Raw genomic sequence first — 16,266 nt, 5'->3', positions numbered from 1 at the left:
CTCGTATATTTTACGCATGCGCGCGCATATTCAATGAATTTACGATACAAAGAACGATGTTTGTTTATTAATAAAGTATAATTTGGAAATTCCTCGTCTAAGTTTTTTTACTGTTTATTAAAGGTATTATGTGTGTAGACAAAGTTTGAGATTGGAACAGAAACAACGTAACAAAGGAATTTTTTACAAATTAGAAATATGTATGTTTTTGTTTTTCACTATCGCGTATTTTCACGTTTTTTTTGTTCTTATCTTAAAAGAGATATAATAAAGCCGCTATAATGAGATTTAATTGTTTCTTGGTTAACAAAAACTGTTTAATTATCAAATATTGTTAATTGTTTATATTCTATTTATTATTATTTACGCGACGTCATACTGTACGCGTACGCAATACGACTCAATTCGTTGCTGCAACATAACATAGCATGTTATGCGGTATCACAAGTAAAATATAAAAATGAATCAGGGCCCGCCCATCTTCCTACCCAAGGGCGATTTGCCTTTGTGTTTATCGGACAATGTGTTCCTTGGCACACTATTTTTTTTCCGCTGCTCATTTTATACTCATACCATTCGCTACATCTTTAAGAGCAGCTTCCATGGCTGACTCTTCATACAACAGTATTTTCCGTTTTGGCATTTTGCCCTGTAATTAAAGAACGAGACACATTACAATGTTTGGTTTACTTATTAATGTCAAAATATATATCGAATGACCCCTAAATTAATGTAAACAACAATGCCTACACAATTTTTGCAATCAATAAAGTAAAGTAATTTCCGACCCAGAAGTCGTCATACACATGCATCGGAAGTCGTCATAGGTGACGACTACTGGATCTGATCGTAATAACGTACTTTGTCTATTAACAACAAAGAACCAATATTATTTAAGAACTTTAGGGTGTAACTTAGCACAACTTTAAATAAAATATTAAATGTACCAGTGCTCGTCAGGTATGACGAACACTAGCAATACAAGGTTTTTATTGATCCAGTTTTCGTCACCCTAACTAAATCATACAAAGAAAACGAATTTTTTTAAATAAACACTTTCACCTCTTCAAGAACATTTAACTAACACATTCAGCACAAAACATCACGAATAAACATGAAAAATTACAGAATTAGAAGTAAAAATGTGCACTAACGTCCTTAGTGTTTTAGTATAGGAATTCCCCTATTTATCTTCACTGCTCTACGAACTTTTGATGCACGGACTTTTTTTGATTGAAAATAGTGTTTGTTCCGAAAACTATTGTGGTAATTTCAGCTAGAACGTCGACCAAATTTTTGTCAATATTTAAGTTGGCGATATATTGAGCTACTTCACTATTATTTACATTTGAAGTTGCTAGTGACGACCATTGGAGCAGTGACGAGTACCGGGGCACTTACCTTACTACGAAAAGTGAAAAGGGTACTCGTGGATTTTTAGGTTATGGTAGTATCTCTCGTTTTTCAGTAATTTCGGCCGAAAATAAACAAACGTATCGGAAGTCGACAGAAATGCCGATTCAACTAAATATTGGTAAAATCGGCTTCTTCAGTACAGCTCTACATTTGATGACATGAGTAAACATATTTCAGACTTCAGGATATTGAAAAAGTCTTTAATTTCCATGTAGATTTATTGTGCGTATGTTTTTTTTTGCAAGTGTAAATTGAATTAAGTAAAATACTTCCATTTTTATTTATTTTTCAACTGATTTAACTTTAATGACAAGTAACTGATATATTTCTGACACTAATTTTGGGTTGAAATATTATTTTTTAAAAATTCTTAAGAGTGAAGTCCACATCTATTGAATGTCCGCATCTACTGAATTTTTTTGTTGGTCCCCTGAAAAACGATAGATAGAGGTTTGACTGTATTATGTTTTCAAGTGTTACTATTTCAACAATGTAAGAAGTGAAATTCTTATAAAGCAAATGTCTTTAGGTATAGTTTAAAATAATTATTATAATGGGGGGGAGCCCTTGATATGAAAATTAAAAATATATTTTTACATATTACGCACGGCTGAGGCGCGTCGGCACCTCAAGACGTGTTGAGGTTAGGGAGAGAGTCAGGTCAAGAGAGAGACAAATGAACAAACTTATTGGTTAACCTAAGTGGTTATACATTACGGGTAATCTCAATTACTAAGTGGGGCTATTCAAACTCTTTTATTAGAAACATTTTTACTTTTTTAAAAAAAATTATAATTATAGATAATTATAGTGGGTGAAACATTAATAAAGTAAGTTCCAATCGCATTAGGTCAAGAGACTCAAAATAAATATTAACCTTTAGCATATGATCAATCTAAAATTATATAAAATGATCACACATAATTATTTAGTACTATATTAATAAAGTAGAAAAATTAATTCAAGTTGATCTCAGATGTTGGACATCGTGTAGCTTCACAAAGTGGGCACTGTGAGGGAAAGCCGAAATTACTGAGGCCAAAACAAGGGAAATGCGTCCTTGAGCACTCAGTGATATATGGGGATTGTAACCCCTGTATATGGGTATGGTGACCCGTGACTTACAAACTAAATGGGAATGAAAACCCCTGTACATAATTGTTTGTCCATAAGAAGTCAAAGGCATGGGTCCAAGCCCTGCACACTCTAACGATGGATCAAACTAAATTATATAATTTTGTACTTGCTCAAAAAGCTAAGTACACCTCAGTCCCGAAAACTACATTTATTATTTATTAACTTACATAGGCTCAATATGTTCAAGCTCTGACGGTTGATAAGACCAGCAGGCTGAAGCAATGATACCTACGAGGGAATTTCACCCCGAGTTAGATCGGGTTCGAAACCCAAAAGATCAACGAATTTAGATGAATAATCGATAATGTAAAAAAAAAAATTTGATTATAGAAAATTGACTGATTAATATTTTAGTTATATATAATTTTAATTAATCACTATCCTTGCACTCAAATTTAATAAAAAAAACTATAAGTAAAATTGTAACATGATTTTTTAAGATCCTAAAAAAGAGCTAATTTTAAATTAATTATAATTGTGCTGTCGGATCTTCCATGGCGGGCACAAAAGTTCACACTGCCTGAGAGGGGGTTTGAACATAGGTCGTCCAAAGGGTGAGTGCTGGGGATCTAACCCAGTGACACTCGGTGTTCATAGGATATTTCACTCAGAGGACCAGGTCTTGGCTCATTGGCTCAGAGGACCTCTTGCGATTCAACGCCTGAATTTAGTGCTGCACTGTGGCTAGCTTGACCTAGCTCGACTTTGAAGTACACGAAAATAAACCTTAATGCCACCTTGGAAGTCACAGTTGCAAAACACTGTAAAATAATAATGAACATCAAACTACTAATTTTAGGTAGAGAGCAAGAAAACAACCAAATTTTGTGTACCGAGATGTACGAGCTACTGTGCTCAGTTTTAGATACGTAGCTGTACAACACCTTATAAAAGAAAATAATACCGATCCAAAAAAAAAAAAGTTAATAAATTGTTTACTCAAAAATTATAATCACAAAAACATTTTTAATCCTTTACTTTGCATTCTTTATATTAATTGGTACATTGCTTATAGAAAACTCGACGTAAAAAGCTACAGTACTCTATCTTACAATAAATTACCTCATGGCTAGCGTAAGAAGTATTGGGGATTCAACCCGTGTATATAAACAATTTAATTCAGGAACCTTTTCTTAAAGGCACCAGTGATTGCACCTCTCGATGGGTGATCACGAAATAAATCTAAACAAAAGCTAGGCATCATTATAATTGTCTCTGACATTAAATAAATTTGTAAAATAAACTTCTCGTAAAATGTAAATGTTAATATATGGATTACATCTAGTAAATATTAAGTACTTGGGACAATAGTAAATACCATAATTATGCTTACATTAGTTCTAATATTAAATGATCGGCATGAAGCTATATTATGATTATTGTATTAAGAATGATTATAAAAGTAATTTCTAGACCCCATTTAAATGTTATGAATCTTAACTTGAGATTATTCTTAAAATGTAAAATATTGTTATATATAGATATATATAACACAGCATTTAAATATTATGTTCTCAAAAAAAATGAAGATACACTTAAATTTAATTTTATATATATATATATATATATATAAAACATATTTTATATTCCCCAATAAGTAAATTATGAGCTCCTTAAATTTAAAATGGTAAGCAAAAATGCAATATATGTAAAGTGCTAACTGAAGTCAGTGGTGGCTACGAAAATGTGTTTGCCTTATTACCAACACAAGGCATGTGAACAACAGGGAGGGAAAGTTAGCCGTCAGGTTGGCGGACCTGAACATGAGAGTAACATAGCGACGCGCGTAAGCGCAGAGAGACAAAAAATACCACAATGTCCGAAAGGACTTCTATGATCTGTTTTTCACAAAGATGACCTGGTTTGCAGGCGGATGTGTTATAAAAAAAAACACTGATAAAAGGAGGAATTTAGACAAACTCAGGGCACTGTCGGCCGTGAGGAACAAACTAGATTGCAACACATTGTTTACGCTGCCGGTCATGGTGGGCAACGGAATGACCTTGCCTCCAAGGGCCGGTGAGGCGTGAAGGGGAGGGGTGAAGTGGATGACAGGGACAATGACACGCGCACGAGATAAGGCACGCTGCCTGCACGGACATAGCACCGACAAGGCCGCGCTGTGTCTAACACCGCGCGCAAACACAGTCAGAGCGGGACGTAAAACTCGATATAATTTTAAAATTTTAAGCACAATATTCATACAGGGTGTACCAGCGATCAGTTCACAATATTAATAATACAAAATTGAAATCCTAAAAAAGTAATTAAATTTTTTTATATTTTTATATTTTTTTATAATTTATTTTAGGTATTCCTACTCGACTTAGGTATGCCTATAGACCAAACCATGATCTGCTACCATTTGATACGCCCCTCGTGACCTAAAATTATATTAATTTAATTTAATAAAAAAAGGCCTAGGAAACAGCTCCGCACAATTATAAAGAAAATACAAGTATTACCAGAGGTGGCACGAGGTGGTGAACAAGACAAATTTATACTCCCTGCACACAAGCAACTTGGGAGATAGTGGATCGTTTAAATAGATAAAGGTAAATAAATAAATAAACACTACATACGTAGATTGGTCTATAGGTTCCCTGTTTTATTTAAAAAGGTAAATTAAATCTTTTTGTTTTGGTTTCACAATAACATGGTATTCACAATATATTAAAGTTATTAAAGGGGGCCGGCCTGAAATAATTAAAACACGTTATACTATACTGTTAACAATAAAAAATGACGTTTTATAGCAGGTTAGTTTCATTCACTCATTACTGTAACAATTTCACATATTATTATTTGATAAGTTCTCTATGGCACTGCTCATTGGTATTTATTAAGGTAAGTTCTTTCGTTGACTGGAGGGAGAAGTTATAGTTTAGATATCACTCGGGGCTTCAAGTTGGACATCTGGCCGGGAGGAAGCTCTTCTTAGAGAGAAATGAAGCTGGAGGTCCTGGACAACATGATGGGTGCAATTTTGGCGCCCAAAAAAAGGACCCTGTCTGAAACACAAGCCAAATTCCAGCGAATTAGACCTGCTTCCAGACAGTCACACAGTCGGCACAAAAAGGCCAACAAACGGGAATTCGGGGAGGAAAAATAGACCAAAGTACAGTAAGTCCTCGGTTTACGTCGAGGTTACGTTCCTGAAAACCGCGACGTAAATAGAAACGACGCAAAATGAGCCATGTTTCATGCCACCGGCCGGCCACGGCCCAAGGTCGGCCGGAAGCGCTGGCATACAGACGTGACAACGGGCAATTTTATCAGCAAATGACAACCGACAGCGTGGGAAACAAGTCCAACTAGTACTTCTCAACTTTATAGAATGGTTATTTAACCAGCTGCTTTATTACCTTTATTGATTGAAATATAAAAACAGATATATAGTACATACTGTACGTAATATAAATGCATAATGCATTCAAAGTGTAAGGATACAAAGTGGTTTAGCGCTACACAGATTTTACTTTGAGTCATTCGCGGGAGAAAACAACTGTTTTCTTTTGGAGGCTGGTAAGAACAAAATCAAAAGAAATGCATACATACAATAAAAGTACTATAAGTATGACAAACATTGAGAGCCCTTGATTTAAAATAATCACATGAAGTAATAAACACCTAAAAGAGGTTATACAATAGCGCGGCGCAATTCTTACAATTTACGTACGGGAATAATTCTAATAAAAATCAACGTAAAATATTTTTCATGAGAGACACTACTTTAAATTTACGTCGCAAACAATATAAATTATATCATTTTACGTAACAATGGCACGTTTAAAACTCCGGCCAACTCAATGATATCATAGCGACTGAAGTGCCAAGGAGTCGGACGAACAGGGGTAGGAGAAAATGCTGTGTCCTTGCGGGAAGTAGATAACACTTCTACGTGCGAGATACGTGGGTGGACGAGCGGGCGGGCTGGTAGTATTGCATCACCGCGCGGAGAGCAGCGGAGAGCAGGAAGCGTCCCTCATGATGTATGATAAGATAAGGCGGTGAACGTGTAGCTTACGCTACATAGCATAAATTAACTACCGAAGGAAACAAAGAATTATAAACGAATTATATACGGTGTTTTGGTTAAAATAAAGATTTACGGTCATTGAAAACGACGTTATTGTGAATCAGCGACAACTTAAATTGAAACATGAGTACTCAAACATTAGCGACGTTAATCCGAAACGACGTAAATCGGTACGACATAAATAGAGGACTTACTGTAACTCACCAAACAGGGTTTAGCTCCTGGGCTCAGGAAATGTCTTGCGCCAACATCAGAATGGCGTGGACCGAGAAATGCGCGGATGACGCGGTAGAAATCATCATTTAGTAAGATCAAAAAAAAATTATACATTTTAAATTAAAACATGACTGGATTTCTTATCACTACTACTGACTGGCTACTACTGAATTTTGAAGCTGGGATCACATCCCTTAATACAGCTGACTACATTCCTTATTCCCACGAGCTCATCATTGCCGCGAAAAAGCCTCTTAACCGAGGTGACGCCGAGATGACGTGGTAAGTAGCCGAAGTCAGAGTACTAAGTGCCGCAGTGGCGGACAAAACTCCTAATTAAAACGGGTGGTCGGCCCTAGGGAAAAAGAGGGGGAAGGTTCGGCTCTGGACCAAACACTTCCGGAGGTGACGTAGGTGGACGTAGCCACAACTTCAGTTGTTTGCGCAGAAGGGCTACTGCCGCGCTCTCTACCGGCAGGCACAGAAAGCAACATACAATCGACTTTTACAGGACGCGAGGAGGAAGCATAGGGCCTTATGGCGTAGCCGGTGCTGCACTCTGGCGGCCTAAACGGGACAGAAGGTGAAGGTAAGCAAAATCGCCACTAGGTGTCGCGGGCGTCAGCTCCACTCGCTGGAGACCAGAACAGACGTTACAGTTTCTGCCGCTAGATGACGTGCGTGGTCCATCCTTGCACATATTTTTTTCTATGGCAAATCGTCCTTGAAATCGGCCACCGCCTGGCAGGTTCACGTCAGGTCAATTGTCCTGGGCTAAATTCTGAGTATCAAGGTGGGTAGCTGTGGGGGAGAGGGATTTCAAATACCCAACTGTGCTGGGAACGGGGGTCCACGGGATCCTCGTTGGTGCCGAGACTCGCTAGTCTCAGGGGGTCTCTGAGAAATAGAGCTTGCAGGCCAGAAACTGCTCTATGCGATTTTCGTCATGCAGAGAAATAATGTTACAGCCCGGGAACGTGACTGTAAGCGGGAGAAATGTCATACGGGCTGCTAACGTCTACATTAGACTTGCAAAATATCAGATTGGTCCCTGAGAAAAGGTGCCTCGGTCAACTTGCACAAAGTTTAACTAAGTAGAGTACACCAGCCTAACAAATATGTAAATCACCCCTTTTGTAACCAAATTATAAAGAAAATAATTTTTTTTTAAAAATAATTTAAAATTATAATAATAATAAAAAAATTGTGCCGTTTTTACCTAATTTCTGGCACAGCAAGCGTAAACATAACTCGTGTTAATTAAAAGAAAAACTGGAAGTGCTGAAAAGACTTAAAGGTGAAAGTGCCACTCGGTTATCGAAACAATTCGGTGTTGGCAAACAACCAAATCCGATTGGAAAAAGAACAGAGGTAAAATTGAGCAGTTTTGTGCTACCACAAGTAAAAAAATTATTGATAAACGTACATTTTTTTTTTTTTACCCAAGCAAGACAAAAAGGAATCCCTATCACTAGCCCTCTGACTCATGAAAAAGTGCTTCAATTGAACAAGCTCATGGATGGTGACGCATTATTTACGGCTAGTTGCGGTTTCAGGGTGACGATTGGTCGGGAAATTCGGGAAAACCTGGAATTACCTAGGAATATTTTGCCTCTGGAAAAATACTGGAAATACCCAGGAATTTATTTACCCCTCGGGAGATTTGCTATTCTTCCATACTGTAATTATCGTCTAACGTTAAAGTTGTTGATTATGTACATCTGCAGTTAATATCGATATTGAATATATATTAAATAGCAATGGATTGTGTAATAAATATTTAATTTTAGAATAAGAGACGACATGGGAGAGTCAGCATCCACAGACGAAAGCGTTATCGGCAATCCTGACGCCATTCATGTTTACGTGTGTGACTGTGACGCTCAGAGAAATGTTTTTAGAACCTGACGCCAGAGCTCAGCAGAATTAAGATTGTTTACCGTGCGTAATTCCAATTTTCTTAAGAAAAAAAATGAAGTTTAATATTTTTATTTTTGGATAATTTAAGGATTCAGTTTATTAAATTTTCATATGGTATATCTTTTAACTAATTGTTGTTGGTTTTATAATAGCTAATACTTGTTTAGGTGTAAACTTTTATCTTGTCAATAGTTGGCAACACTTCGTCTAATGTACCAATATCATTATCTGCAATGTGCATTTGCGCGGAAAGTAATGTAATTCGGCATTTTGTTAGGATATGATTATGTAGGCAGGCTTGGAAGTAAACTTAAAGTTAATTAATTAACGTCGCTGTAACGAAAATCGTTTACGTCCTACTTTATAAGTGTATAACTGTTGAAGTAACAAATGGAAAGATCAAGCTTGAAAAAAAATAACATGTCATATGTAACTTAACCTCAATTTTTTGTTTTGCAATTGTTATTCTGTTTCATGTTGTGATGTTTTAAGTTAAGATAGTTTCTGTTCGTTAAATAATCTTAGTTACTGATATGTTAGTATCCGTTTATATTCAGTGGTGGTGAATTTTTTCGATAATGGCCAAACCAGGCCACACAGGAAAGTCTTCCTTTCAGGAACAGTGGCTTAATGAACCTTATTTTAAGGATTGATTGGTTACATAAAGTCCAGGGTGACAAATATTCAGCCTTTTGCTCTCTTTGTTGCAAAGTGTTTTCATTGTCATCAATGGGGCGGACTGCAGTTGTGAGTCATATTAAAGGAGCAAAACACACAGGATTTTCGGTCAATGCAGTTTGTCTTAACAGACAATATGGAAGAATAGACCTTCGTAGCCCACATATGTGTGTATGATGCTGTCAGCTATCTGGGTGGGATTCAGTCAGTGCCACTTACCAAGCCTATCCTCCACGCAGCACGCAGCTCGCTTCACAGAAGCCCAGCAGGAACGCAGAGCAGCAGCATCAGCCCAGTTAGAGGAATCTCGTCGTCGCAAACTAAGCGATTTGGCTATGAAGGAACTGGAAGCCAAGAAGTGTGTAAAATTCTTCAGAGGCTTGTGCTGAAGCTAGAAAAATTGATGATGAACTTGCTGGTTTAAAAAAAAACTGTGAAGCTATGAAATTACGTGCTGTGCTTACTGACAACATATAACATATATCGGTGTTCTTATATTTATTTTTAACCAAATTGATTGGATGTTATATTATTTTACATAATTTGAACTAATTATTTAGAGTTTCTAAGTTTTTCTTTGATATGACAAGTTATTCCAGCGTACCTTTTTCTGAGAAACATTTCCACATATGTATTTTTATGTGTAATTTAGTATTACAAAGAACGCATAGACTTAGTATAGAAAATGAGTTAAATATTCTGGAAAAATGAAAATAAATTTCTGGAAAACCTGGAAATACCTAGGAATTTTATTCTAGGGTTGGAGTAGTCACCCTGGGTTTCTTAGACCGATGGAAGAAACAACATGGAATCAGGCAGCTTACAATAACTGGGGAGAAACTGTCAGCGAACAATGAAGCAGCTATTGAATACCTTGAGGAGTTAAAAGATATCATTTCTTCCTACTCGCCACAGCAAGTTTATAACGCCGATGAGACGGGACTTAACTTTATAGCGTTGCCTACCAAAAGTCTTGCATCACAAGAGGAACAATCTGCACCAGGGTTTAAAAAGGATAAACAATGCCTAACTGTGCTAGCCGGCTGCAACGCTTCTGCCACAAATAAGCTTCCACTGATGGTTATCGGCAATTCGGCAAAACCACGCTGTTTTAAAAACATGAACATGAACACTCTCCCTGTATTTTACAGAAACCAAAAGAAAGCTTGGATGGATCGTGTCTTGTTCCAAGACTGGTTTGAAAAACAATTTGTGACAAAAGTAAAGGCTTTTAACAAAGAAAATGGATTGCCTCCTAGTGTTTTGTTACTCATAGACAATGCTCTGTCCTGAAGAAATGCAACTTGTTTGCGGTGATACCGAAGCCATTTTTCTCCCACCAAACGTCTCTTCAATTTTGCAACCAATGGACCAAGGAGTTTTGCAGACTTTGAAACAGAATTACAGAAAAATGCTTCTTCGTATCCTGCTTGAAGATAAAAGAACTGACAATCTTGCATAAACTCAAGAAAATCACCATCAAAGATGTCATTCGCTGGGTAGCAGAAGCTTGGGAGAAAACACAAAAGGAATCTTTACAGAAATCATGAAAAATCTCTGGCCTGATTTAGAGTTTGTCCAAACGGTCTTCCCGCTGGCAAAAGAAAAGTTTGAACTTCTTCAATTAGTGAAACAAATTGTACAGGTTGCGAAAATGCAGAAGAGTGCGTTGAAAAGTGGACGGCCATTGACGACTGTGGCCACGAGGAATACACAGATGAAGATATCGTAGCAGCTGTGCAGGGAACGTCAACTGATCTCGATGTAGACGATAGTGAAGAGGAGGGGAACGCGCCGACTGATGTTGTTTCTCACACTGCCGCAGCCAGTGCCCTTGATTTGGCTTTGCGCTACGTTGAGCAACATGCCAATGCAACCCCAACAGATGTTATGTTTATGCGGCTTTGGCAAAACATTGCATCTTCAAGCCGATTTAGTGCATTGCGTCAAAGGAAGATTACTGACTTTGCCTCTTCGATAATGGTTTGCTTTTTTCCTTTTTATTTTGTGTAAATCCTGTACAGAATATGAATTCTACATATAGTATGTAAGTAAATTCAAAAATTTTCAATACGTACATATGTATTTAAGTACTATGTACATAATCCTATTTTTTTTCTCTTTTCAGTTAGACAGTGAAATAGATCAATTATAAGTTTCTTATCTACATATTAATAAACATACAACATTACTTGAAATAATATGTTTTTCTTTACTTTTCCTAGTTCTTAAATGTTTTAAAAATTAAATTTTTTTGTCCTATCCCTGTTCTGATTAGGCGGATTTTCAGATTAGCGGGGTTCAGATTAGCGGGACTCTACTGTACTTAAAATGCTCCTAAAAACTCCTCATTTTTATTTATGTCAAAAGTTTCTTCATACCATGTAACTAAGAGCCATTATTGAAGTTCCCAGCTGTTGTCTGAACTAGCTAGGCTCGTGGGTCTCATCCAAGTTCCGGCTGAAAATTTAATCTTCTAAGTCTATTGACATTGTATTTGCATTGAATAGCAGTTGAGTAGATACCTACAATGGCAACTGAAAAAATCTGAGCTTGACTTAGCCCATTTAAATGAAAGAGGTGTTGTTTTTATTGCAGCTGTGTTGAATGGATTTATTTTACAGTTTTTTGTTACTGTTTCAAAATTATAATATTAAAATATGGTTTAGCATTTATTAAAAAAAAATTGTAGAATACGTTATTTTTTACAACACAGGACTAATCACGCTTTTAAAATAGTTAGTGATTTACCCACATATGGATCGCAGATTTTATGTTTAATAAAATGTACTGTGACTCATTTGAAAAATTTAAATTTTGCTAAAAAAAAATTAAAATTGCACTGTTAAGGTTGACTATAAGCTTAACTAGCGTATGTTGGTTTTTAATAAATATAAGAATTGTTTAATTAAAATATCTCAGCAGTGAGTGTAAAGCATCATGAACTGCACCCTTAAGCTACGTCTGCTGCCTGTTGTGCGGCCATCCAGCTGACGCGCCGGTAGTGGTGTGGCTGTCTGCCGCAGGGCTGTGATGCTCGACAAGAGGGGAATCTAAAAATAAACCTGCCAAGAGAGGGAGTGCTTGTGTATGTGTTTGAGTGCTTCTGGCCACGCAGCAGTGTTTATGGTTCTCCCTCCCTCTCTCGCTGAGAAATTGTACGTACACAAATATCATGTCTGTATCTACAGGTTTTTATGACACAACTGTGTCCAAACATTGTTTTTTGTGGTGCTTTCTTATGCTTTCTACTGCAACATTTCATTCATGACAAAACTGCCATATAGGGGTGGCTTTTTTTTTTTTTTAAAAGAAACTGACAAAAAATTTATAAGGAAATAGTGTGTGGTCTTTCGTCTCTTGGTGAAGAAGGGAAGGGAAACATTTGTATAAAAATATCTTTTTTTCCTTTGTATTTTTTTGTTAGTGCTATGGTGAAGGGGGAGGGGGGAGGAAGGGTCATAAAGGATTAAGAGGGAAAAGATGATGGACATCAGTGCAGTTTCTTACGAGGCAATCAGTTGAGACATGGGACTAATTGTATTCTACTGAAGACAGTTATATGGCGCGACTCATATTCGAGGGCAACTCTTACGAAGAAAATGTATTTTTTTTGCCCAAAATTAAGGGTGCGACCCATACAAAGCGGGGACCCTTCTGCGTGTAAATACGGTAGTTATTTTATTTTTAGTTATGAACATTTTGATGGTATGAGGGGAATAGGTGGGGGAACTGGTGGAGGAGATAACAGGAGGAGTTAGAAATGAAGCAGCTTACTTGCACACTTGCATACTTTCATATTTGCACACTTGCATGTTTGCATGCTTGCATGTTTGCACACTTATCAAGCTTGCATACTTACACATTTAAATACTTTCACACTTGCATACTTTCAAAATCACATACTTTCACTTGCACATTTTCACACACATACTTTCACACTCATATTTTCTCTTGCATACTTTCAGACTTGCATACATTCGCACTCACATACTCACTTACTTTCACTTTAACTTACTTTCACACTTGCATACTTTATAATTTAGCACTCACATACTTGCATTATTTTTTGTTCTGCAACCTTAGCCAAAGAGAATTATGTTTCCTATACCTAAGAATATAATACGCAAGAAGTTTTACGTCTGTTGTGAATAGACTCTACACACAACCAAACACACACACACACACACGCACACGGACACACACACATTAAAAATACAATAAAATAGTAAGGATGATTAATTAAGTTACGTAGGTACATTTTAAATTGGTAATTTATAATGATTTTATAGTATTTTTAATGAAGTTAACCAAACTTAACTAACTGTCCACACTAGGTCTAAATATTTTAAATGGAGCCAATCTAATCCACCATCTACACTATTTTTAAATATTTAGAATGTAGCTAAACATATCCAACTGACCATTTTCATGATATTACATCCTATCCTTACCTCTGACATTTTCAGAAATGGCAGCGAACAATTCGTGGAAACTGCTTAGTTTCCTCCAAAACTTCATATTTCCTCAGAAATGTTTAAATAATTTTGCAAATAATTTTAAAAACTACATTTTTTTGGTTCACCATTTTTTGGGGTCCCTACCGACAAGCTCTGAATTCATATCTGTGGGTGAGCAAAATATTTGAGAATTTTAGGGGCATCACGAAGTCTACAAAGAAATATTGTGTGAAAATAAATGTTAAGGTTCGCACATACATTCTGAACATCCTGAGAGGAAAATCTGTGCAGGCCAGGCCTTTGGCATAGTTCATGTTCAGGTGAGGCATAGTTCTTGACATCAACTAAGCTGGGCCGGTGATGGATAAACAAGCTCAGGTTGGCCTGCACTGACTAACTGATGGTTGTGCAATTCTTCTGTGGCAACCCTTACATTTCATTACGACTCACTCCGTATAACATGAAGGCCTGGCCTGCAATATTATTCCTTAGAGGATATCCATAATGTTTGTGGTGGGACCCTTGAGGAAACAAGTTTTGCACAAGATTGTGCAATGACAATGAAGTGTTTGATGATGCGTGCTGCGTGGCAGGGCGGACGCGCAGCCTGCTGTTTTCAAAGAGCCCAGCAGCCGAGGAGTCTGTGCTAGAAGTTTCGGAGCCGGAAGACTTGGTACGCGAGGAGCCAGACGAGCTGTGGGACCACGACTACGACCCGCCCCCCGCCAAGCGCCTGCGAAGGCTCCAGGGGGCTGAGCTCCCTGTCGCTCCGCCCTGGGACGAGCTGTGGCCCCCGCCGCACCTCGACACGGCCGAGACCAGAGCCAATACCACTGACACGGCTGTCGTGTTGCCGGGCCTGCCCGATTAGCCACCCTGCATGCACACATCAAGTGAATAAAGTTCATTAAAACAAATTAGTTTTTTTTGTCTTTTAATTTTCTTATATGTCTAACATGCAACATTTTTTGTCATGCTTTTATATGTCAAAAATGTTATTGTCTTGGATGAAACCTATTAATGAAGTCTAGAAATTTTGGCCACTTACAGTAATTTGGTACTGTATTCAACATTTTCTGAAATAAGTTTATGCTTTTGTTGTTTTACTGTCTGGTCGTATGTTAACATTTAAATTAAGATTTCGTAACGTGGGTACGTACGTACCTGTATATAGGGTCAAGTGAGAGGTAAGTTCGAAAGGATTTAATGTTGGACTTGCATTAATTAGTTTGTCATACTTAACAATTGAGAATAAAGAAGGTTAAATATATTTAAATGGATAAGAAATACTTCTAACCCTTTTTATGTTTAGAAATTACATACATATACGTACTTGGTGCTCGAATATAAAGTTTCAGTGTAAAAACATTGTACTATATTTTTCAGAGGACTGATAATAGAATAAACAGCACGTAAAGTGTGTTAACTTGTATTCTATCATAAATTATAAATTAATATATATATTAGTTGACTTTAAATAACTAGCATAAATAATAATACTGTCATTGTAACGTAAGAATAAGTTGCAACTCAGAATAAAATTAATTTTTCATTTTATTTTAGTGATGTGCGAGTCTCGGCATCATCGAGAACGAGTCGAGACAGAAATTTTCTCGATCTCGTCTCGAGATAATTTTTTTGGCTCGGAATTTTCGAGAATTTTGTAAACAAGAAATAGGTTAGGTAATATAATATATTGAGGCAGCATTTTGCGTTGCGTGTTGAAATAATTAACATATCTTCAACGTAACGTAGATCGAATAAAATAAAATATACTTGTTACGATAGTATACACGATAAATTATTAAAAAGTTAAAAACGAACAACTTCCGTTCACAAGTCACTACATGAAACGGTAAACATAAACAATGAATTGTGCTGTGGTTATCACATTAAATTACAGAAGAAAATGATTATTTTCCGTTAATAAAACCAACATTAAAGTTAAAAATAAATCATTTTCGGTATCAATATCAAGTATCAACGTAAAACGGTACGGTAAAAAATAAAAATATAAACATGACTGCAGAATTCTTCCGCGATTGCATTTTGTTTTATGGCCTTAGGTTATACACACGGCCAGCAGTATATAACAAGCAACATGATGTTTAAATTGCGGTCCGTATCGATAGTGACATATCGATAGTGGTGAATGTTCAGACTTTCATGATCAAGTACCGTCCATGGCTCAAGGAAACTGTATAGACTATGGAGTCAATAACGTATGTTTACATACGACAGTAGACAAATAAACTGTTGAGTGTAAAGGTAAAGTTGTAATTGCAATTGTGGATACTTGATAAAATTATTGAATAATTATGTATGTTTGTCAGATTATTGAGTTTTACTTTTTTGGATCATATTATCCTGTTAACTAAAGTACAGATTTCTCGATCTCGA

At 36.6% G+C, this 16,266-nt stretch overlaps 1 protein-coding gene across 2 annotated transcripts in view; it reads left to right on the top strand.

Annotated features, from left to right (window-relative positions):
- LOC134527135 (cyclic AMP-responsive element-binding protein 3-like protein 4) overlaps window positions 1-14,783 on the top strand; it is a 59,377-nt gene extending 44,594 nt beyond the window's left edge. For both annotated transcript variants that reach the window (XM_063359528.1, XM_063359527.1), the window contains one exon: window positions 14,460-14,783. In XM_063359528.1, the coding sequence (XP_063215598.1) occupies window positions 14,460-14,737 (278 nt within the window). In that variant the 3' untranslated portion in view covers window positions 14,738-14,783. The remainder of the gene's footprint in view (window positions 1-14,459) is intronic.
- The last annotated feature ends 1,483 nt before the right edge of the window (window positions 14,784-16,266 follow it).

The sequence above is a fragment of the Bacillus rossius genome, chromosome 1, assembly GCF_032445375.1.
Source record: "Bacillus rossius redtenbacheri isolate Brsri chromosome 1, Brsri_v3, whole genome shotgun sequence".
Taxonomy (NCBI): Eukaryota; Metazoa; Arthropoda; class Insecta; order Phasmatodea; family Bacillidae; genus Bacillus; species Bacillus rossius.
Note: the sequence above shows the minus strand (reverse complement) of the source record. Positions and strands in the feature narration are given on the sequence as shown.